Genomic DNA, 25,429 nt, shown 5'->3' with positions numbered 1-25,429 from the left:
TAAGTGGGAGCAACTCTTTAGTTTTCTCGGTTGGGAAGGGCAGAAGCTTTGTCTGTCGCATACAGGCAAGGATGCTTATCCAAGCTTACAAAGGGCCCAGACCAGCACAAATCAAAGCAGAGACTATTTTACGTACTTGGCAACTTCTGGCAGGGGGCAGGGGCAAGGCTGGCAGAATGTGGGTGCTCCTCCAACAGCATCACCAACAAAGCCGTCTGGACATTGCTCACAGTGTTCCCCTGTTGTGTTTCTCTGGCAGTCCTTCAGTGAAAAGAGAGAGCAATGAAAGTTAAATGAAAATGCTGCCTAATTCAGATAGAAATCATTTATCTGAAGGGCAAGCAGAATAGGCGCTGATGCCAGACCCCAACCCTTCAAGGCACTGATGGGTGAAGCTAAACTCTATAGTAACTATTATTGCTGCAAATAAGAATGCTCCATGTGATTACATTGGCCAGCCAATAAGTGTTGGCAAGGTGCATGACAGGACAAAACAGATACATGTACGTGCAGGGGGCAGGGTGCTGGAGCAGAAACAGCACTGGCTGTTGTCAGAGATGTCGTGGGTACTCAGGTGTAGCTGACTGCTTTGAGTTGTAAGTGCCAGTAGGAAAGATCTCTTTTGCTGCTACCAAACCAACTTGAAAAATATCTGCTGGTAAATGCTGTCAGCAGATTTCAGTGTAGACATAGGTTTCAGTGAGGCTGCTTCTTAGACCTAATAATTGGAAAAGGGCAGCAGGGGTGAACATCTGCAGGCAGATGGTGGCTAATACACAGTGTGGTTCTGATGATTTTTGTCCTGAGATGGGATGTTTTATCACTACACCTTCTTAGTTTTAAAGGAGGTATGTTAAATGGAGGGAAGAAGCAGGGGTCTAACACATTTCTTTCCCATGACAAACTGCATTTGCAATGGCCTTTTTATAAACTACAGAGCAATGGTACAAGATGTCGCTCACTTTGTAAGCAAATTTCCTGTCTACAGTTTGATGTTTTTGAGGAAACATGTTTCATCACACAGAGGAAAACTGACCGCTGGCTGATACTGTTCGTTTTCCATGACAGTAAATCAAGCTATGGTAATGTATACAGAATATTTTTCAAAATTTTTCATCATGCTAGGTACAAAACTGCACCTCTCAGATAACATTTTCAATCCCCTCAAAAGGCCAAATTCATCTGTAAGCAGTTATAAATTGAATTCAGAAGTTCTGCAGGCCCAAATAAGCATTTATATCATTTGATTGAGAAACGGACACACTCAGATGTGATAGGTTACGAGGGCTTTCTCCTGTGCACATGGTAATGCTCTTCATTTCAGCAAAATACCCAGAGGCTGTCATTGAGAAAACACACTAGCTGTCTTGCTGAATTGTTTTTCAAAGAGTAGAACTGTGCAGAAGTGCTCTTCCTTCTTCCAGCTGTTCAGTGGGTTTTGCAGTGTCCCTGGATAAGAACTCTCCAGGGACAACATTTTGTACTGATAAAGTATGGATGCAAACAGCAATGCAAGCTTGAGATAGCAGAGAGCCAGCTCCATGACAGAACTACGTAAAACCATTAGGAGTTTAAGTATTCTAAAACATACTTTACACAGAAGATAAGAAACTTCTCCAACCTGCTGCCAGGAGATGACAATATTTGCAAGAGTGAAAATTTTTAGGAGAAATTAATGGATATTCATACTCCATAACGTTCCCTATTACAGCAACTGTGGATACTGGTAAAATATGTAGCAAAGAGACATCAGAAACAGGCCAGGCTAATGGGTCGTCCCCTAACAAGAGGTCTTTTTTCCACCATTGGAGTCCCAATATGGACTGCAGAAACCTTTGCTTAGGCCCTACAAATGCCTGCAATGCGTTCAGAGTTCGCATAGATGCTGGGAAATGACCATGGTGCCCCAGCTTCTCCTCCGGTAGTTGTTTAATCCCATCAGACATCTCTGAGCTGTCAGCAGCTGGCAGTGCCTGGAAGAAGTGGGAAGTTGTGTGTTGGGTTTCAGGAGTGCTGGTGTGCCTTTACTTTGCGCTGTCTGTGCCCCGGTAGCACTGGGGGATGGGTTTTGCTCACTGATGTTCTGTTAAGCCAAGATACTACAGATCTGAACCTCACTTTCTACTCCAACTACAGTGTGTTCTTTAAAGAAAAAAGTATGAGGAGAGAGGAATGAGATTAGTGAAGATGTTTAACGAAAACAAATAGTTATGTTTCTCTTGTGCTTGCATTGGTAAATGAGTTTTATATCTAAATCCTATGAGTTTAGTTTAGTGGTGGAGTTTTCTCCTGGCAACACTGATGGGTTGTTTCCATACATCTTTGTGCACTTATCATCTATCTCCATTGAAAATGCATCATTTTAGTAAAAGACAATTATCCTTGTCAGAGCACAGAGCATATCATGTGTTTTTTTTCACCAATCTTCCTCATTTGAATCGCATAATTGTCCCTAGGACTCATTAATTTAGTTCAGACTCTTTTTGATTCAGAGACACTTTGCATATGTTACTGCTTTTTTTCTTTGTAGTCATGCAGAACCCATTGCACAGCAACTATTTATTTCTACAAAGCTGTGATTTGGCCAGAGAGCTCTACAGCAGGTGGAATATGATAAGGAAAACAAACAAAAAAAAAGTAAATCTCTTTCTCCATGGGTCTTTAAGTATATTAGACACCAATAGCTGCAGAACAAAATGTGTTTTTTTTCCATAGTAATATTTGCTGTAAAGAGAGTAATTAGTATGCACAAAACCAGAAAGTACTGTTAACAAAATGGCTCTAAGATGATAGACATTTGATTCAGAGGAGGGGAAGGAAAGAAGCCCGGTGAGAGCAGAGAAGCTCTGTCTTCATTTACAGAAAAGTAAAGACAGAGCTACAGGCAACTCCTGAGAGATGTCTGGCCCTTGCTCTCTCTTGTGGTAGCACAGACATTGCGTGGCCACTGCAGCATGCAGTGTGAACCAGGAGGAAGCAGAAGGCGAGTATATGTTAAAAATAGTTTGCATTTGTCCTTCTTCAATGCAAATGCAATTTTGATATATTGCAAGAAAGAGTTAAAAGCGTAGGAACTGAGAGCTCAAAGAGAAATAAAAATCTTGTATCTAAAGTGCTGGCAGTGGCCTCAGGTGGGCTGCATTCATTTTCAGCCTTCATCATATTCTTCGTTTTTGCTCTGAGCCATTGATGTCATCTCTTTTGGCCTCAACTCCCCAAACAACACTGGGGCAGTAGCAGAATAAATCCATTACTGGTTTCCAAAGCATAGATTCTATTGTAAGGAACACAGCAGGGCTGCAGGGTAGCTGATGCTGTTCCATACATTTGCAGTACTTTTCATCTTCTAAACTGAAGGGAAATGCTAAAAGGCCCTCTTACCCAAAAGGCCCTGGTTGCTAAATGCTGGAGGCATGTCTGTGGTTTTTCTCTGGTTAGTGATTATGTAAAAGTGGCTTTATCTTTTTCAACAAATCAGCACTCCTGTGGGTATTTAGAATTACATTTTTACAGTGAAAAAAATTGTCCTTGTATACTTTATATTGAGTTAGCTTGGCATCTCCAACAAAGCTGCTGTCTATAGTAAGCCTGTGAGACATCTCTGAGGCAGGGAGGACATCTTCTCTATAGCTCCTAGGGATTCTTAGTGCTGAGGGGCAACAGTTTGGTAGTTTGAAAAAATATTTCACTGCTGAACCAGTTACTTCTAACAGAGAAGTAATCATGGGAGAAAAAATAGAATTCCATTTATAGCCTCCTTTGAGAAACTGGATCTTAAAGAAGTGCTTTGCTCTAAGAGTTACAAGGGGTACTCGTTGTCCCAGTATTTATACCTGCTTTAGAATGAAAGCCATCATTTACAGTAGGTGACATAAATTTGACTGTGTGTGATTGTTCACAGCCTTTCCTGTGTCAGTGGTTCTTTCAAAGGTATTTATAAATTTGTGGAAACATGTTTAGTGATATTGGTGTCTACTTTTACAAATGATGAAACTCTGTGCATGTGTATCTATAGATTTCCTATGAGCAAGGAAGACTGAAGTAAAGATCTCTAGAAAGTAGTCATTAGATACATCTCTTAGGAAATCAAGCACTGAAGCTAACAGAAAATTGCTGCCTATCTTTGTACAGAACAGAGTGAGACAGTAAACAGTTCAAAAAAAGAGATACAGCCATGAGGTGAAAAATACTGCAACACTTTAAAATGCTCTGGGATTTGTAAACTATTTTTTAAAACTATGTTTTAAATTTACATTAAGTTAAAATTCTAAGCTGAATTCTTTCCAGATGCCCATGTTAGTACAGCCTTTATTTTCATGGAACAAAAATAGGCAGAAGTGTCCTGTCTTCACAGGTAATTCAGTTTCAGAGAAAGTAATCCAATGTAATTGCAGCCTCGCTTCTGAAAGCTTTTATGTGAGGTTACAGCCTACCATCATTCACCATCATTACACCAACAGCAAACTGTACTATGACTGATTGGCTGAAGTGCATTTTCCTGTTAGAAAATGCCTCCGCTGGTTGACCTACTCTGATCTCATGGAGTAACATCAATCAGGACAAGCATTTCTACCTCTGGCTGCTACTGTAACCATCTGTACTTCACATATCTGCACATGAAAAGATGCTGTACGAAGCCATTTTGGAGTTGTTGTCAGCTGGAATTGCTGTTCTGAGATCAGAGAACACTTATGTGATGTAGTTTTGCTCTGTAATAATGCTTGTGCACAAATAATGATGAATTTCCTCATTCTCTTCAGGCAATGGTACAGTGACAAGTAAAATTCTAATTTGTCCCAGCAAAAGACAAACATACTTTTCTGCCAATCAATATTACTAAAAACTGTAGAATCTGCCCCAACTTAAATTAAGATCCTGAAGAGAACAGAGCTCTTTTTAATTGTCTCAAAGGCAGTGGCTTCATTAAATATGCCATTTAGACAATTACTTTGAGGAGGTTATTTCCCCAGTTTATTCCAGTGCAATTTAAGCAGGATGTACCTCTTCCACAGGTAAATAAAATAGCCAACAAATTTTCTACTTCTCCTCTAGAGTTAAAGCAAAAAGACAGGATCCACCACAGAATGATATTAGGCACCTAATGCTGGGTGGTATTGAGTATTTCCAGGGCAACAAAAGTTAGTAGCCAGCATTGCTTCTAGTGAGACTAATAAAGTGGGGAAAAAAAAAGAAAAATAAAGTAAAATAAAATAAAATCCTTTCTCTGAAATATTATTTGTGAAATCTGGAAGTGTCCTCAAACCTTGCTTGGGAATTCTGAATATTAATTTGCAGCTGAAAACAGTCACTGTTACCAGACAGACGGAACTGGCTTTTTTTTTTTTTTTTAATGACTATTCTTTGAGGTAGTCTTTTAATAGTTATAAATGGAGCAATTGTTAAAGCAGAATACATATATATATGCATATAAATAAATAATTATACAGATAGAGTAATGAAAGTGGCTTACATTGTTGTGCACTCTGTATTTGTTGCTAGGCCAGTAGAGATTGGTCTGATATCTGGATTTAGATTTAAACTTTTCCAAATATGGAAGATGCCCTCCTATCTGAGGTTACAGATCTGCATAGTGTTGCCCACACCAGAATGCCAAAACTCATTGCAGTCCCAAAGTAATAGTAAAAAAATTACTTTAGCATAATGACTTGAAAGCTCTGGTATTTATGTTTTATCTTTTTCAGTCTTTATGATTTCATCCTTCTCTTTCCAGCAGTTGTGGATGAGCTGCAGTGTTAGCTGTAGTGGTTTGATAGTTTGGTATGGAAGTGATGGGGACTAGAATGAAATACTAAATTCGTGTAGCTCTACTAAAGTAAAGACAACTGAAAAGTGAGAATAGCAACAAAATCCAGTTCCTGATCTGATTTCAGTCAAGGTACCTAATTGATGTCAAAGTTTTTGTTTGAAGAACGTCTAGGGATGTCTTGCCAAAACACCTGGCCCTCTATTTTTTCCTTCTGTTACTTGTCCTGGCGTAGTGTGGGAAATGCTGCTGAGCTGGCATGTAAGCAAGGGCAGTGATCCTTGCAGCCTTGGTCTGGCTTACTACCAGACTCTTGTAGAAGCTGTGCAGGGAAAGAAAACAAAATGCTTACACATTAGTGGTATTGTTGCAAGTTTGCAGTAGTAATACTGTAAAGACAGCAAATATTCTCTGTTGAAAGAGAGCCAAGAGGAAGGGAAACATCTACATCTGAGGCACTGAGACTATTACCTGTGGCATTTCTGACAACTAACGAGTATGAAATCACTCTGGACAATGGCTGCAGCCATTTTGACAGCCATTTTGACTGCTGTAGTTCTCTTTGGCTTTCCAAACATGTATCATCTCAGGCACTTAAAGATGTAGTCTATCATTAAAGAAGGAAATAATTAACTGTAAGAGCTGCAAGGCTCTTCATGGAGCCTGGAGTACCTAATAATCTGGAGACTTTTGCTAGCTCTCTGCTGCTTTGTGCTCATGTTTGATGGATGGTTTTAGATTCACTGGCAGTTCTCCAGACCTGCCTTGGCAGTCATGTGGAACATGTTATATCCTCTTGGGCAGAACTGCCAAATCAGTTCCAACTTTTCCACTCAACTGTAAACCCAAACACTAAAACACAAATCACTTACATGACAATACACCCTATTGTCAAAAATTCCATAAATGTCTGGAATGGATATCAGTGAATATATACTCTCCGTTGTTATGATCCTTTATCCTTTCTTATTCCCCCGTAAGTCCCATCTATCTATCTACCTATCTATCTATCTATCTATCTATCTATCTATCTATCTATGTATCTTCATGTAGACTTTGGATGCCATCAATACATACAGATAAAATATATGGAACAGACAATAACAAAGCACTTTGAGATTTTTAGGTAGGTACCAACAAGCTGACACTGCACCTTCTGCTGTAATGTTTTCTCCAGCCTTGCTCTTTCTGATCCATGTACCTTTATGAAGATCTAGCCACACAATAATACTTACCATCCATTAGTAGAAATAATTACAGAAAGTATACTGATAATTCAGTCCAACAAAAATTTTGTCTGTATATCCATCTTTGTAATTTCTTAACCCTTGCAGACTTCCAGTCCATTTCATCATGCTCATCAAAGTTACCGTGCAATACTGTGCAGTCATCTCAAGTGACTTCCTCCATAGCCTATGCAATATTTTTTTTTAGTATAGTAAATCCTTCTTCTTGCACATAGTATATATACTACTCACTTCAGAGATGACAATCACAGAATGGCCTGGGTTGCAAGGGAGCTCAAGGATCATGAATCTCCAACCCCCTGCCACATGCAGAGCCACTGACCTCCCCATTTAATACTAGACCAGGCTGCCCAGGGCCCCATCCAACCTGCCTTGAACACTTCCAGGGATGGGACATCCACAACCTCTCTGGGCAGCCTGTGCCAGCACCTTATTACTCTCTCTGTAAAGAACTTCCCCCTGACATCCAACATAAATCATTGCTCCTTCAACTTAAAACCATTCCCCCTTGTCCTGCTGTTATCTACTCTTTCAAAGAGTTGATTCCCCCCCTGTTTGTAGGCTCCCTTTAGATACTGAAAGGCTGCAATGAGGTCACTCCGCAGCTTTCTTTTCTCCAGGCTGAACAAGCCCAGCTCCCTCAGCCTGTCTTTGCAGAGTGGTGCTCCAGACCTCTGATCATCTTTGTGGCTCTCCTCTGGACCCTCTCCAACAGCTCTCTGTCTTTCTTGTACTGGGGCTCCAGACCTGGACACAGTACTCCAGATGGAGCCTCACAAGGGCAGAGTAGAGGGGAACAATCACCTCCCTGTCCCTGCTGGCCACCCCTCTTTTGATGGAGCCCGGGATACCATTTGCATTCTGAGCTGCAAGAGCACACTACTGGCTCATGTTAGGTTTTTCATCTATCAGGACCCCCAGGTCCTTCTCTGCAGGGCTACTCTCAAGGACTGCTCCTTCCAGTCTCTATAGATGCCTGGGATTCCTCTGGCCCAAGTGCAAAACTTTGCACTTAGCTGTGTTGAACCTCTTTAGATTCACCCGGGCCCACCTTTCAAGTCTGTTGAAATCCCTCTGAATGGCATCCCTTCCTTCCTCTGTGTCAACTGCACCACTCAGCTTGGTGTCATCAGAAAACTTGCTGAGGGTGCACTCAATTCCAGTCAGCTGTGATATTCTGCTCAGTTACAAAGTCATCACAGAATCATAGAATCCTTAGAGTTGGAAGGGACCTTTAAAGTTCATCTAGTCCAACTCCTCTGCAATGAACAAGGACACCTATAGCTAGATGAAGAAGTTGTTCAGAGCCTGGTCCAGCCTGGCATTGAATGTCTCTAGGAATAGGGCTTCCACCACTTCTCTGGACCTCTTTAAGTTTGAAACAATTTCCCCTTATCCTATCACCACAGACCTTACTTAAGAATCTGTCCCCTGCTTTCTTACAGCCCCCCTTTAGATACTGAAAGGTCACTATCAAGTCATCTTGTAGCCTTCTCTTCTCCAGGATGAGCAGCCCCAGCTCTCTCAGCTTGGCATTTGGAAGTCATTTGAATCATACATCCATGGCTGAATTTTAAGCAGTTGATCTTTCAACAGAGGCACTCTAAAGAAATAACTTGGCTGTGGATTGCTGGTGTTATAGGATCTGGGAATGGTGATGGAGGTAAAAAATTCATTTTGCATCTTCATATTTTATTGGTAACAAAACCTAATTGCTTAGGCTTTATGCAGGAGGAATGGATACCACTCTATGTGGAGACTGCCACTTTTGGTTATTATAGTTTCATCCAATTAACATCACATAAACACATGTTTCCAAACTGAAAAGCTACAGGGTCCTAAAAGTGCCTTCCTTTTCTTCTTTTAGCTAGAACTGAAAAGGTTACATTAAATTTTCAAAGTATAACATAAGCATCAAAAATGTATTTCTTCCCCTATTGGCCTTACATGCATCACCAGATAATGTATTTGAAATGAAGCACTATTTGACATCTGTAATGTATTATATCATAATGGAGTTTATGCTATGCTGACTGCTTGGGTGATTTTCTGCACTAAAAAAATAGGCTGACTGGCTCTTCATTTATAATCACAGGATCACATGATTGATTTCTGCACCAGTTTTACATGGACATTTATGCAATAATGGCTCTCTTTGCACTGATTTCTTCTGTCTGGTTACCTAATGAGATTGTTGATTTATTGATTGTGTCATTTTATAAGCTTTTAGAGACTCATGGGTTTGATTTACACTCTGTGAATAAGCTGAGAGAAGTTTTCAAACAGGAGCAGAAGTTAGATATTTATGTCAGCAAAATTAAGAGTGTGAGTACTTTATCCTAACACATCACTGATAGGGGTTTAATTTTATTTGATTTCAAATTCAGGGCAAAGGACAATGAAAATTTCATTAATTTGTATGCAGTGAGAACTGCATACATATTTGCATAATATGAAGGTCTTAGAGCTTGTGTGAAATCTGGCCCTTGTATTTCATTTCTTTTAAAGTAGAGTGCTTTTTCATTTTCATACTGCCTGAGACTTGTTCATTTATTCAGGTCTTACAACTTCGTTATTAGTTAAACTGCAAAAAATATTCACCAAAGCTGAATACTGTGTTACAATTACTTTCTTGTCTTCCATCATTGTTAGCAGTTAAAGTATATATATGTTTTTCATATATAAATAATTCTACCGTATGAATAAACATGCAAATGTAGAATCTTTCAGCTTTGCTGAATATCAGTTCTTCTGAAGATCTTTTGGTGAGGATGTCCAGTAAAACGTCTGTAACTCAGAGTTAGGATAACCTGAGGTTCCAGTGGGGAGTCTGCAAGTGATAAAACTTCAGAGAAGAGTTGCATATCAGAAGCAGGGAGATAATAGACTTGTATGGATATAAATGCAGGATGACAACAACAATAAAGGAAATGTACAGAATGTTTCTCTCTTTCTCTTTTGTTTTTATCAATCTTTCAAAAACTAACTGAATGCAGAGAATCTTATATCTTACTATCAAGTGTGGTGGTTACCACTGCAATTTTTACAGAATAATTTCCTAAAAGTTTGAGGAGGAAAAGCCAACGAATTCTCAATACCACATGGTTCTATCAGTTCCAAGAAATTCGCAGCCATGCAGACATCTACTCCTCTCTGTCCCAGCTTCATCCCCTAGAACACTTTGATCAGATCCATGCCTGTGTTTCTCCAGAATGGTCCTTTGGGAAAATTGCTTTTTTCACTGATTCTGACAAAATCAGAGTCTTAACAATAGAGGATCCTTTTCTCAAATTACTCACATGTATTCATCTAACCTACTTCTGTCTGCTGTTCTTCCAAATTATCTTTGTTTCTCTAAACATTTATTCTCCAAAACTTTCTCAGTCACGCTTTGTGGTTTACCAGTTTCACCAGTCAGGATATGGAAGTTATTCTCTGGAGCTTTCTGCATCCTCAGAAAATTCCTGTTCTTGCAGTCTCCATGGGCATCTCTGTTTTCAGCTATCATACCGTTTAAGTCCCTTTTCGTTCTACTCTTTCCTTGCATCACTCTCTTTCCCTTTCCCTTTGACTCTTATTTTGCTTAAGCTGTTTTTCTGTTCATCTTTATTGAGAACTAAATGGCCTGAGTGTAATGACTTACTAAATCATTCAGACCAGCCTTCAAATGGTTTATTTGAACTCAAGCAGTAAACCAGGCTTTAGCTCTTAGTTTTCTTCTTACTACCTCATCACTTCATGGAATTTAGTATCCCTGAGGGACATCAGTCACAAGTGCACATACCCTTTCAGATTATTTTCTGCTAATACAGCAACATTTCTTTTTCCTTTTTTTTTTTTTCTTTTTTTTTTCCTTCTCAGCTCTTGACAATGGCCTCATTTTTGTAGAAGACAGGAAGCAAGTCTTCTGGTGTGTTTGTAAACTGAGGATATAACCACTTTCCTATCACATATATTCTACTCCAGAAATTCTCTTGTCAACAGAATCATGAAAAGCAGACATTTGGAAATTTCTTATTCTTGTTCCCAACTCCTCTATTGGAAATTTCCTCTTCTCATTGTTTCATGACCAAAAACCATGTCGATGTGAAAGAGAATAGCTGGGAATGCTTTACAGTGTAAAACTATTTTAAAAAATGTAATATTAACCCAGTAAGTCAATATGTATTCTGCAAAAACTAACCAATCCTATGTGTGCTACAGGGGCCAAACCATAATAATTGTTCTTGGGCTGAACAGCTGCACCATGTTCCTCCTGTGGGAATGGAATTGGAAATATGCCATGGAGCATGGAATTATATATAACTGAAAACTTGACAGAGGCTGCAACAATGCAAAGTATGTGAATATTATAAGGTCATTTTACGAAGAGACAAATAGAGGGCAAAGATTTATGACTTGTCAAAAATAGTACAGTGAGTCCATTGCAAAACCAAGAGCTCTGGGCTCTATACAAGACCGTAAAGCGAACACTAGCGTTTGCTCTTGCTATGCTGTTCAGATACATTACAGTGTTAACTTAACTTCCATCCTTTCTCTAGTGTATTACTGCTCAAATTACCCATTAGTAATTGGGGTTAGTTTTACTGCCTTGAATTTTGCTCTGGAGCTACAAGTCATCAACTACTAATGCTAACTCACAGCTTTCTGTATGAGCTGATAATGAGTACGCCTGCACATATGTGAAATTGTAATACTACCTTGGAGTTCAGCATCTTCCTTGCTTGGTGTATTATTTCAACCTCCTCATGTTGTTCCTTCACAGCAGGAGGCTGCCATGCAGCAGAATTACTATGGATAACACATGTATATACGTTCACAGAGGTCACTCGCCACTGTAAATTATTTGTATGATATACAGTATTGTATTCATAACGGAGAGAATGAAATGTATTTGAATTTATGCATTTTTCTCTGAGGAATACAAAACTCTTTCCATATTTCTTAGGACTGCAATTTTTCCCCAGCATACTGACTCCTGCAAGTACTACATGCAGAAAGTGGAATCTGCAGGGATAACCTAAGCAAGTGAGAATGAAATATGGCTAAGATAATCTTACTCATGTTTTGATCTTGGTCTTGCTTATGATTGCCCTTCAGCAAAAAAACTCCTGTGGGACAGACATTGTTTTTGCTATGTACTGAAACTGAGCACTGCCGTTAATAGAAGAGTCAGATCATGGCCCTCAGTTTCTTGGGTTTGCCTTTGTGTGAAGCCTTATGCAAGGGTGAAAGGGTTCATGTTATTACCAACAGAAACCCAAAACCAAGTGTGCTGTCGTTCAGTGAGAGAATGGCTAAGAAGACAGGAATTCCTTACCACACAGATTCCAGATCCATCAAGGCATCTGTTTGCATTACCATTACAGTTGCAAGGAGAGCATTTTCCTGAGCTGGTACGGTAAAATCCTTCTTGGCATCCCTGCAATGAGAAAATAAAAACAAATTATCCCCTATGCAGATATATTCTGAGGGTTAGGTTTGGCAGGAGAAAGCAAGATCCAGAAGAAAGCAAGAATTGCAACCACCAGTTTTCCTCCAAGTATACTCCACAGCCCTTTCACAGAAGACCACACACACTGCTGAGCTCCAGTCTGTTCCATTGTTCTCTGCCCTGGTACTTGCAAATTGCTTTGCGGTGTTCAAGCTGCCAGCATCCCTGCCTGTGTCTGGCCCCTGGTCAGCAGGGGGTGCCTATAGCAGTGGGGACAATAAACTACATTTTGTGCTAGATGATGGGTCAGCCAGAAGTGATGACTGTTATTGACTAAAGAAGGTATAGCTTTTACTTAGAAAACCCTTAGAAAGCTTACTAAAAGCAGACTACATATTGGCTTTTATGAGCTTTGAATGAAGAGCCCTGAGAAGGCAGAGCCATATCTATAAAGATCAGTGTCCTTCTGAGTGAAAGCTGGTGGCTTTGTGAGATGCTGTCAAGGCAGTGCTATCTGACTGTAAGACTGGTGAGATGTGCCAACACTATATGAGTCCTTGGGAGATAAAACAGCTCTTCAGTCATTCTTCATGAGATACAATAAATAAATGGGAGAGATTGCATGAAGGCTAAGATTTCCCTGTTTTTTGTTTTTTTTTTCTTGAAGGTGTGGCTGTGCCTGGCGTATATCAGTTAACATAACCATGCTTGTCAAAATAAAACAGAAGATTGTAAATATCTAAATTGACTTCTTTTAAACACTAATTACAGCAATAGTATAAGCAGTCAGAAACACAAAGCTATTAAGATGCCACTCTAAGACTGGAAGATAAGAAGAAAATGAAAGAGGATTGCTTTTGTGTGGTCTATTACGTGTAACTTGTTCTCCACAGAGGACATTATACCTCACTGTGCAGCTGGTGAGACACACGAGCTGGTTTTGGGAACAACCTCTGCTGCTCAGACAGTGCCTGCTCACCTTGTATAGCAAACTCCCTACATTATATGGGTGATGTTAGATCCACACAGATTCATGAAGTTTTGGATCTTAATGCTGTTACCACTGCATAACTCTTGTAGCGTTGTTGCAGAGCTGATGAGAATATCACTGAGATCTCCAGAAATTATTTGCCCCACCTTCTTTTAACTGGCACTGAAGAAGACGGTCCCTGACGTGACAGTAAGAGCCCGAGATACACCAGGCTCTCCTGAAATATTTTTTTGTAGCTGACTCTACAGTAGTTTCTGTATTCCCTGGTCCCTGATGTCACTTATTCCTGCACTGGCCTAATCATCTCTTCTCATGGCTACTTGAGCTACGATGTGAACAGCAGGACTACAGCGTGAGTGCAGGATGGTGATTCCTCCACTGGCTCGGAAGCTAGCCTGAGTGCAGTATTGCTCCCTGTTCTACTGGTGGCTGGAGCTAACCATGGCACAGTGCTACAGCTGAACTGCTTCTGGGGCCTGGGATCTTGGATCTCTGCCTGGTGCTATAGACACAATATGGAGCACTGAATACCAAAAGCTAGTGATACTGAGGTTCATTTTTGTGTTAGCTTCCATTCTCAAGGGTGGATGGATACTTTTATCCAGTCGGATGAGCTTCTTGTTTAGGAAATAACATATGTTATAAGATGACTAACAAGATTTAAGAACGAGGCTTACAAATGAATCATTTAGTCCAGTCTTATCCCAGAGATCTCCGAGGATCTGAGATGAACACAAATGGAGAACTCAGTTGCCTTTAACGTTCTTACACACAATATTTTATCTGCTTTGCTTTGGAAACATTTTCATAGATAATAGCTCCTGGGAGGAAAAGCCTTTACCTCACCACTTTGGAACAGCAGAAATACTATCCGTTAGTGCTTGTTTCTTTCAGTTGTTTAGTCTTAACGCAGAACTGTAGACTGACTCCCACCAGACTAAGGATTTCAGCTGAATGATTACGCCACACACTGCGGAAGGCAGACAATTATTTTCTAAATTGAAAACAGATTCTTTTCCCAGTGTCTTTCTTGGCGATATTTCTCTTTATCCATACAATTTTAAGGCATGCTATGTTCTCTGATGCCCTGCAACTGGTGGGTGGTCCTAAATGATCCATGAGAGCTTGAAGCCTGGCTCTGCAGGCCTAAGCAGAATTGTTTCTGACATAGGATGGTGAATATGGACAATGGAAATGTATGTCTATGCGCAAAGGTGTCTAAACAAATTCTTCATATGGCCATAAATATTATTTGCTTTAAACTTCAGCTAGGGGTAACTCCGCCTTGCATCCAGTTCTTTCACCCAGAAGATGCAGTTAGGTGCAGGACAGCACAGCATCACTGGAACCAGCTGCATGGGTCTGGCTGCTTGGTTGTTGACAGAGCATGCTGGGAACCAATTTACCTCCTACTCTGAGTGGACAGATTTCTCAGCCTCCAGAGACATCTATCCTAACCTGGAGTGTCTGATATCATGGCTGTCAGAGACACTTGAAGACATTTGAAATGCTGGTGCCTAAGTCACTTGGGTAATTTCTGTTAACATCATCTTCTCAGAACTATTCAGTTCATCACAATATCTTGGGAACTGATATTTTAAACTGGGTTGCATCAATTTAAACCAGAAATGAGGTATTGACAATGAGTGCTATGAGGGAGATGGGAATGAGATGAAAATTGGATGCAGATTGTTTCCTTGGGTTTCAAAAATTTTCTCAGGCATTCTCAATTATTCTGATATGTTTGTGTTGCTCCTTGCCCTACTAGTGATAATGGAGTGATCTGTTAGTTGTTCCAGGGCGTGAGCCAATGCTGTATTTATAAAAAGAAGTGTCAGAGTGTTGAGCTAATTGAGGGATTCAAATGGCCAAATGTTCTGGGAGCAGAAAATAATGGCATGCAAAGCACAAACAGGTCTGGAACAAAAATGGAAATACCTCCCTGTAAAAAACCATTATGTAGGCAACTGAGTGAGGAACATTTCCATCCACTGGCTGTTTCTGAAGGCTGACAACAATTACTAGGCCAGAAAACCTAGGTTTGCATTAGCAATTACACCTTCACAATTCTTTTTTTTTTTTTTTGCCCATGGGACAATGTTTATTCCAATTCAAACTGAAAAGTCCCATCTAATGTGGATCTTGCTGAGCCCTTGAAAATCTTCTATACCCCACAGTGCATTTAATTTTCTTTTTTTCCTTGCATCTGGCTTCAGTTATTACATTTCTTACAAACAAGAACCAGCTGTGGTGCTGCAAGTGCTGTGGGGCCTGTAGCCATGTTCTGTTGCTTTAAGCCTTTCTGATGGTATGAGTGTAGGCTGGGACTGAAGATGGCAGTCCAGATACATAGGATATGAGTTTATTGCCATATATGTTCAAACAGTTTTACCAATTTGATTGCAGCTACTCTTGGTCTCGATTCCCCATTCCTTTCCTGCTGCCAAACAGCAGCCCTGGTGCAGCTATCTGTAGCTATGGGTAGGTCTGTTTGTTGTGATACTCTTTCATCTGGCTTGCTTTTCCCAAAAGAAAAGTGCTGTGACATGCACTGAGTGTTCTGTGTGGTTTCATCCATGTTAGCCAACTAAAGAAGGGCAAAGCATGGTTTCAGGCACTGGCTTATGGCAAATACAGAGTTTAAGCATGTGGGTATGGGCTGTGTTATGCTACTTGATAAGGAGGTCCCCAGACTACTTTATTAAGTAACTGAGATGTAGCCACTGACTCTGTCATCTAACAGTAAAAAAACATAGCATGTTTCTTTAGTTAGTACTGGAACTTGTGACTTTCCTGTGAATATATAAAGCACAAAGGGTCTCTTTCTTTGGCGGTAAAAGTCTCCCTTGGATCCTCACCAGTATTTGTTATTTCCAGAGTTTTCTCTTGAGTGCTGGAGTGTATGGAGAGATGTGGATTCCAGGCTAAATGGTCTTCATTAAACAACTTCAGCTTTTGTTATATTCCTTATACTCATGACTTTCAGTCTTGTACCAGAGACCTCATTGGATTTGGCACAGAACAAATCTGGAAGAAAAAGATGGTGTTTGCCTCCAGAATAGTTGTAAAAGAAGAGGCAGATAGGGCACTTGGGGAACTGAAATTGAAGAACAGCACCGGTGTAGCAGTCGGCACATTAGCTGCCATGTCACTGCTATGTTTAGTGTCCTATAGTCTTAGCTGTAGTTGGTTTTGTGCACCTATTGCCTTGGTACTATAGATAGAGTCAGAAGGTGTGCTTTCTTCCAGGGCTGGGAAAGATCCTCACTGCGCTGCATAGATGTTCAGATAGGTGGGCAGGGATCAAACATCATGGTGTTGCTTAGCAGATTTTCACCTTAAAAGTCAAGTCAAGGTAGCGAAAATGAATGCAACCTGGTCACATTTAAATTGTTAAATTCAGAATCTAGTGATTAAATTAAAATTAACTAGATCAACTAATATCCCAAATGTGAAAACACAAATAACTTCTATTCTGTTGTAAACACCTGTATTTTCTGTGATTTTTGATTCTGTGAGGCAAAAATGAAGATTTTTTTGTTTCTGGCAATCGCTTCACTGTATTTCTTCGTAGGTTAAAAGGGTAGAGAACTGTTTGTAGCATAAATTAAGATGTGCTAGTCAATCCATGGTGACTGCTCCTGAGCATGCTCTTAGCACCTTGCAAAAACATTTTATTTTCACCTTCATTGAAAGAGAATTAAATTAATTCTTATTAGCAGTCATCTGGTGATGTTCAAGGACATACACAGATATTGTGGCTGAGCCTACATATCACAGTTTATTCACCTGTTTTATCTTGATGATCCAACAAGTACATTGGAGATGTAATTTTAGTTGGAAAACTTTTTGTGCATTAGATTTTCCATTTTTCTGCTGAGCTGTTCTGTAAAAATATTATCAGAACACGTATTCTTGAAAGTCTGAGAACTGTGACATCTGATATAATAAGTTGTCTACTTATAGAAACTTATCTATGGAGAATTAGGACACACACTGTAAATTATTTGTGTAATAGTATCACTTGACATAGATTGATCAAGGGTCATCCATGCGACCCTCAAAGTTCTCACTGTACTAAGTGTACAATGCACTGAGTGTAAGAAAAGAAGGAAGAAAAAAAAAGAAACCTTCCATTATCAAGCCTCACCTCAGAAACCAAGGAACAGGGAAAAGAAAACAGAAAAGTGTTACTCCTGTGATACACGAGGCTTCATCTTAGCCACTGATAACTGTCAAAGGCGGACATGACTAGTAAAGCACAAGTTTTCATTATATTGATTAAAAGAATTAGTCACATTGAATAGATCAATAGATTCTTCCCTTCTTGACAGCTTCACATCAAGATGTAATGTTTTTCTGGAAGGTATGGTTTAGCCTAACAGAAGTTTAGGATTCAACATAATATTAATTCCCTGAAACTCAGAATCTTTTGCTACGCAGGGGTGAATGAATACTCTAAAAATCCTCCACTCATATTAAAATCTGTAGGTCTATGGGAATGACCAGTCTGCTGGAATACACGGCATTGCCACAGAAACAACAGCCATTTGCTCACTGGGGATCAACCCAACTCAAACATACTTGCTTTTTTTTATTTATTTTTAATGTACAATATTTGGAATTGGCAGATGCAGTACTGGAGCATTTTTGAAGATTGTTTGCGTAGGCCAACTTGAGTAAATACCCTACTGCCCTTCCTAAAAATAAAGATGTTTTCCTGCTTGGATATCTCCTGGTATTTTTATTTATTTAATTATTTATTGGAAATTAGAACATTAGATGAAAAGCTCTGAGAAAGCAGTCCTCTACTGTACATTTGATGATATTCCAATTTTCTCTGTTTTCTTCAGAATAGGTAGGATTCCTTTCCAAAAAAATTCCTGGTCTTTATTGCCTATAATATGTTTGCATTTGGAAATAATCTCCAACCAAGTACTCACAGAAGAAAATTCAGCATTTAGCAGATATCACTGGCATGCCTATGTCAGCACTGAAGACAGGCTGAACCTTATAATACCTCCTTAGCCCAGGTGCACACTGTGCTGACACAGCTGTGGCTTTGCTGACCTAGGGGCACTTAGGCCAGCAACCCTTGCAGCTGGGCAGTGGGATGCCTATGTAAGGCAACCAAACCACAGCAGGCTGAGCATTGTCAGTGTGGAGATTTCCATATGAGAAGAAGCGAATTAGACTTCCTTTGGTTGGTTTAATTCCTTTTATAAGAAAATGCATCTAAAGTAGGTCAGCTGTGCCTATCGTTCGTCACTGATTGCAAATGGAGACTTGCTATTTCAGATATAGGTAATCACCTAAGCAGCTGTGTTGTTACATTTGAGTTAGCTTGATTCTGGCCAGTTTAAAGCGTATGTTTCCCTTCACTCAGATAGCATCTCCTTTGATTTTTACAGCTAGCTTTCAAAGCTTTCTATTATATTGCCTTGCACTGGTGCTACCATCTCCACTGAATGCTTGTGCATTCAAAAATCCACAAGCAAAATATTTTCAGCCCATCCCTAAGATATATTTTTCTTCTTGGAAGTTGGAGGGAAAGCATGAATATATGCTAACATCTTTGGTAAAGAAAGCTGTAATTCTTACAAAGAGTTAAAAAATACTGCTGAACGTTGCTATCTGAGAATTGATCTTATTGATGCTAATAATTCAGTTCGATGGCTTTGGGCAGCATTGAGCATATTTAGGAAAGGACAAAGGGAAATGGTTTCAAACCAAAAGGGGGGAGATTTAGGTTGGACATAAGGAAGAAGTTTTTTACAATAAGAGTGGTGAGGCACTGAAACAGGTTGCTCAGAGAGCTGGTGGATGATCCGTCATGGAATGTAGACATTCAAGATAAGGCTGGAAGGGGCTCTGAGAAACCTGGTCTGACACCAGCTGTAGGTGTCCCTGTTCATTGTAAGGGAATTAGACTAGGTGGCCTTTAAAGGTCCTTTCAAACTCAATTCTTAGTTTCTGTGACTGTATGAAAGAAACTTGTAGGCAATTATTATTAAGACTTCTTATTGTCATCTGAAATACTCTGCTCACTGCAAACAGTGACTTTAGTTCTAACATGTGCCTATGAGATAAAAGATAATTTTACAATGAGCAAATCTGATTCTTACCATCATATTAGGGTTGCTACGTTCACTCCTGGCTCAAGCTGCAATTGAGCACTGCAGATGTATCCAGGAAGAAGGGCTATGAGTTGTTGTGAGTGACTTGGAAAATCTGCAGAACTCGTGTCTGGCAATTCCTTGAACAGCTACGTAGCAAAGCTCTAGCAAAGAAAGAAGCATGACCCCATTCTGAGGATATATTCCCTCCAGAAAGCACACTTTTTCCACACTAAAAATATGCTTGAGATGTAAGTAAACAAAGTAAGCGTTTGACCCCTACTACTCTGACTAGCAGAATTTTTACAGCTTATCATGTTTGGGAAGTATTAATTACACAGCAAACTTCTTTACCTCCAACAGGTATGACACTCTTACTTATAATGTTTCATTCAGCTAGAAAATACTGGGGGAACCAACGTGAGTTCTACCTCTGCTTCTCAGCTCAAGGAATAATTGATGTCCACTACTTTTAAACATGGACTTTTAAAATCCACACGGCCAGTGCAGACTGATGGACTTTTGACCATTACTGGGAGCTCCCTGGGAGCAGAGTAACAGACATCTCAAATTCCTCAAGTCAAAGACATGTTATTCATGAACACAGACACAGAAATTTAGTTCAGTCTGCTGGGAAACTTCATGCAAAAAAAAAAAAAAAAAAAAAAAAAAAAAAAAAAAAAAGAGCTGTAATGACCCTGTGCCCCACTGTCCTGACCTTCCTGCCCTCCTCTCAATTTATTCACAAAATATAAAATCTGGCAAATGTACAGTACAGTCTGTGTGCATGAGCAGCTTGGTGCAGTTCTTCTACAGGAGAAACTTGAGAGCAGTCTCTATCTCTCAGTAGCAGAAATGATTGAGGTATCAGATGACTGTATTTAAACACTTTGATTTTTGTTACTCCTCACACCTGCCAAAACAACTACATTTGATTCAACTCTGCATAGATCATGTGGGCAAAGGATATATGGAATCAAACCCTATGTGAACCATATGATTTGGAATAAAAATTCTCTAATGAATTTTTCTCTGCTTTATTTTTTTTGGATTTTTGGAGGCAGGCAATAGAAAATATTTCTAGAAATCATCCTTGGGCTCTTTATATAAAAGTACTTGATAACTGTCATTCATTTTTCTGCCACTTTTTTTTTTTTTTTTTTTACAAGTAATAGGTGCAAATAATTTGTATATCAATTTCTTCTGGCTCTGAAGTCCCTCCAATATGGATGTATTTCAGTTTTCCAAAGGAAAAAGGATAATCTTATATCTTATCAATAGGGAACTGTGTTGTTTCAAGTTTCCTCAAAAGCTTAGTGACTACTTGAGCCTTGAGGGGTTTATTGCAGACAGCATGTTCCAGTAGGTCCATTTATTTATAGTGAGATATTAATTAAATCTGTGGCTCCTCAGTTTATATTCAGAACACTCATTCACTCTAGTTGTTATTTATAGGATACCTTTTAGTCCTGTCTGTATTATGTGTCTCTCCTGTTGGCAACAAGGCTTGAATGTCATTTAAATGGTCTTACAGTAAATGTCATCTAGATGAAATGGTTGCTCATTGGCCCTTCATGGGGGAGGCCTTTGTACTTGGGCTATTTCTATTAATGGTGCATAAGAACATTACATTGATGGGTTGTGGATCTCCATTTGTTCCCAGTCAGCTCCCATAACCCTTCTGCTGCTATCTCGTTCTTTGCTTGTGTCCTCCTGGTCTGGATTTTCATTGGTCCTCTTACCTCTCTTCTTCATTTGGCATTTTCCTTCACCTGGTTCTAGTCACTTATCCACTTCATGATATATCCATCACCTCTAGTCTACTAAAACCTACACAGTGATAGTTTCATTATATTAAGTTTGAAATTAACATAAGAAAAATATTGCTCTTCACTAAATAGTTGAGAAAATTATTGCCTTGTTTCTGTACATGGGCTCCATTGTCTCTATCTGTGTTCATAAAAATACCAAGACCCAAAAAAATACACTGTTCTGCTCATGTTGTGTGACTATGCACATCAGTCTTTCCCTCAGTTTTTCCATCTGTGAAATGGAACAATGTCAGTAGCCATCTTTGGAAAGGGCTTTGCTGTATGCTAGTGGAAGTGCTACATAACAGCTTTATTTCCATAATAATTATTACTATTCACACCCATGGTTTCAGGCCTTTATAAAACTCTGTTACCATTCAGATGTACCTCATTTTTTTGATCGACAGGCTTTCGTATTTTTTCATGTTTCCCCAAGTTGGTGTCAAATCCAGGAAGGCAACAACAAAGAACATCATCTGCAGAACTTCCATTAGCTCTAGTTTTCACAAGAAGAACCTCTGTGTACCCAGTATAATCCACATCAATGAAACAAGTCATTAGGGGCTCACAAAACAAGAAGGACATAGAGCTGTTGGAGCAAGTCCAGAGGAGGGCCATGAAAATGATCAGAGGGCTGGAGCACCTGCACTATGAGGGTAGGCTGAGAGAGCTGGGAATCTTCAGCCTAGAGAAGAGAAGGCTTTGGGGGTACCTTATAGCAGCCTTCCAGTATCTGAAGGGAGCCTACAGGAAAGCTGGGGAGGGACTCTTCATAAGGGCAGGTAGCAACAGGACAAAGGGAAATGGTTTTTAACGGGAAGGGGTAGATGTAGATTAGATACTAGGAAGAAATTCTTTACAGTGAGGTGGTGAGACACTGGAACAGGTTGCCCAGTGAGGTGGTGAATGCCCTCTCCCTGGAAGCATTCAAGGCCAGGCTGGATGGGGCTTTGAGCAGCCTTGTCTAGAGGGAGGCATCCCTTCCTATAGGAGGGGGGTTGGAACTAGATGGTCTTAAAGGTCCCTTCCAACTCAAACCATTCTATGCCTCTATGATGATTCTATGACTTCTTTTAAGTGAAGTAGTCAAAACAACTGGGAATAATGTATATCCCCATATGACAAACATTTCTAGTAGCCATTACTTATTTTCAGTGTCTGCTATGATAAGTCGTTGTAGTCCCATGACTTCAATCTTTTTAATCCAGTGCTGAAAGAACTTTTTTGGATTAGTCAGGGAGAAAAAGAAAGAATGTACTAAAATTTCACACGAAAAAGTGAAATTAATTTTGTAGGAATGGTTTTAAGGTGTTCAAGGGATTTCTGTTTACTTTGCTTTGCTATCTTTGTACTTGAGGCTATAAATCCCTATGTAGTGACATTCAGAAGAATCTTTGTCTTCTCCTGCAGAACAAGGCTTTCAGAAATTAGTAACAGAGCCATTGACCAGACCCACTCGCCAAACATATTCTGTCAGCAAAGTTATTGTAAAAAGAGATGGGCAGAAGTCCTGTTCTACACTGTGAGGGGCTCCACAATATGCACACAGAACCACCTGTTCTACACTGTGAGGGGCTCCACAATATGCACACAGAACCAAACACCTGCTCTTGAAATTTATTTCTTCTCTATTGATGTTTGCTAAATTTATCTGAGCTTTGAGACCTTACAAACCTAGAGAATTAAAACCAAATAAGATTGTTCACCAGCTTCCCCTAAGCCCCCAAGCACTATTTATAATTTCTGTAAGCCTATATTACCTCTGGTCCAAATTCTTTTGGATGACAAAGGTCACATTCTAACTATTATTACTGGAGAAGTGAATTCTCAGTGTGACATCATAAACAGGCACTTAATTACCCCATTTACTAGGACACTACAGCTGTTAGATGAATATTTGCATGCAAAAAGCCACTGTACTGAATTTGCAGTTTCAAGGACAGAAGCCTCACATAAATTGGTTATTTCAAACTTACTTTTAAAATATTCATGATAGATTTTATAATAAACAATCTGATGTAGTACATTAAATTTCTGTATTGTTTGCTTCAATTTCTGACATAACTAGCTATGAAATACTTATTGCTTCCAGTGCTCCATTGATGCTGCAAATCAGGAATTAACCAGAAGTTGATCAAGTTTTGGATACAATACTGGTAATATTTTTTTATCCGCTTGTCTTGACAGGTATTTCAATTCTAATTGCATTTAATGAGATTACAAACTAAAGCAATTACTTGAATTACAAAATAACAAGCTTTCTATTTTATTATTTAGCTTACAAATGTGAAAGCAAATTATTTCTTGTTGAATGTCATTCAGTGAAAAAACTCCAACATCATTACATATTCTCAAATTAAATTCCAAGGTGTGATAGTACAATGGAAATTAAGGCTTTACTTGGCAAATGGTTTTTGCCAAGTACCATAGTAAGGTTTTCTTGAGTTTTCACGTATATGAAATAGTCATTAAAACTAAAGTGTATTTTTTTTGATCCTCAGCAATTTGAATCTTTTAATGTCAAAATCAACAACAACAAAAAATACAACCAACCTGTCACTGATTTTGAATCCATAATCTTTTTCAGTAAACAAATAGTTCAGTGAGTAATGAAAGAATCAAAGCCCTGTTTCCTATTACTAGTCTCCTTTATCTTGTCCCCTGTGTGTGGCTCTCAGTATCATCCCTTTCTGTCTGTGTCTCTGATGATGTCTCACTAAGTGCAGTCACGCATGCCATGTCTGGCCAGCCTGCAGTTGCTAAAGGGAATATCTAATGACTGAATTTAATCTGATTTCCACTCAAACAAGAAACACCATAAGATCTTCATCATTTGTACATAAGGAACAGTTGAGCTCTCCTCAAAATTCACTGAAAAAATTATATTTTCATTAAGGAAGACAGGACAAGGCCCCTAACAGTAAGAGACGACTTGAATACCTCAGTTGCTGGCTTATCCCTTACAACTGGGAATATGTATGCATCACCTGAAGAGTTATCAACTCATCAGCTTCCAAAATAGATCTTTATTTCTGATGATAACAAACACCAGATTATGCTGCTGGCAGAAACTGTCGTCACAAAGTTTTGGACAAAACACTCAGTGGCTGCTAAAACTAAAATTAGCAAGATTGAAACCAGTTGCTTTAACTGTAGATAGCATTCTGTTGGCAGAGATGATACAGAAAAAAAGTTGTTTCTATTTTTCCCTGTTGCATAGAGAAGTTTGGAGTGGGAGGGAGAGGGTATATGGCTTGTCATCCATAGATAATCCCCAAACCAATAAGCAAAGCAGAGAATGGACAACAGACAAAAAAACACATGGAGATCCCCTCCCAGACCACTGTCACAATATTCTTGTTCCTTGGAGGGGTTTGTGCATGCCTCCACTGCAATAGTGACGGAGTAACTGTGACTCCCATAAAAACAATCCAAAGCTGAAAGCCAGATGGCTTTATGTGGAGCAACAACATTATCTATTGCCTTAAGAAGGTAATTGTGTTTAATTTTCAAAATTTCCTGTGTTGAAAATGTTTCCAGACTGTTACCCCTTCTCCAGTCCAAGTGAAAAACAAAATGCCATTCAGCAACAGAGATGGGGCTGGATCCAACATAAACACTTCTCAGTTAGGCATTCTCCATCGAAGTGCATAGTCATTTTTTCCATATACAGTGAGAAAGACAAAGCCTCTGCTTAAAAGGCATTCTTCTCCAAAGAGGGGAAGGGCTAAAATGTCTTAGCTGTCTGCAAGCTGGCTAAGGATTAGAGTTTAACACCAGCCTCCATTCTAATGTACTTATTGCTACAGCCACTAAGTAAAAGTATTACTGTTACAGATGTTCACTACTGCAAATAGAAGATCTGCAGCTGGAAAGGCTGCTATTTGATCTTCCTCTTTCAAAGAAAACACCAAGCTTATTCAAGAAAAACAATTTACAGGAAAATGGATAAATAATTTTGCTTTGTTTCATCATTAATCCCCCTCCACGCAGTCCCCACAAATCACTCACACGAAATGTGCTGCCTGAGCCATACTCCATTCATCTGAGTCCTCCACATAAGGGG

At 39.4% G+C, this 25,429-nt stretch overlaps 1 protein-coding gene across 2 annotated transcripts in view; it reads right to left on the bottom strand.

Annotated features, from left to right (window-relative positions):
• The window catches only part of LAMA4 (laminin subunit alpha 4), a 96,946-nt gene that overhangs the window by 63,737 nt on the left and 7,780 nt on the right, over positions 1 to 25,429 (bottom strand). For both annotated transcript variants that reach the window (XM_085217451.1, XM_085217452.1), the window contains exons 2-3: positions 12,332 to 12,433; positions 137 to 261 (exon numbers count right to left, since the gene is read on the bottom strand). In XM_085217451.1, the coding sequence (XP_085073577.1) occupies positions 137 to 261; positions 12,332 to 12,433 (227 nt within the window). The remainder of the gene's footprint in view (positions 1 to 136; positions 262 to 12,331; positions 12,434 to 25,429) is intronic.

This window comes from Meleagris gallopavo, chromosome 2 (genome assembly GCF_905368555.1).
Source record: "Meleagris gallopavo chromosome 2, MGAL_WU_HG_1.1, whole genome shotgun sequence".
In the NCBI taxonomy this organism is placed as follows: domain Eukaryota; kingdom Metazoa; phylum Chordata; class Aves; order Galliformes; family Phasianidae; genus Meleagris; species Meleagris gallopavo.
Note: the sequence above shows the minus strand (reverse complement) of the source record. Positions and strands in the feature narration are given on the sequence as shown.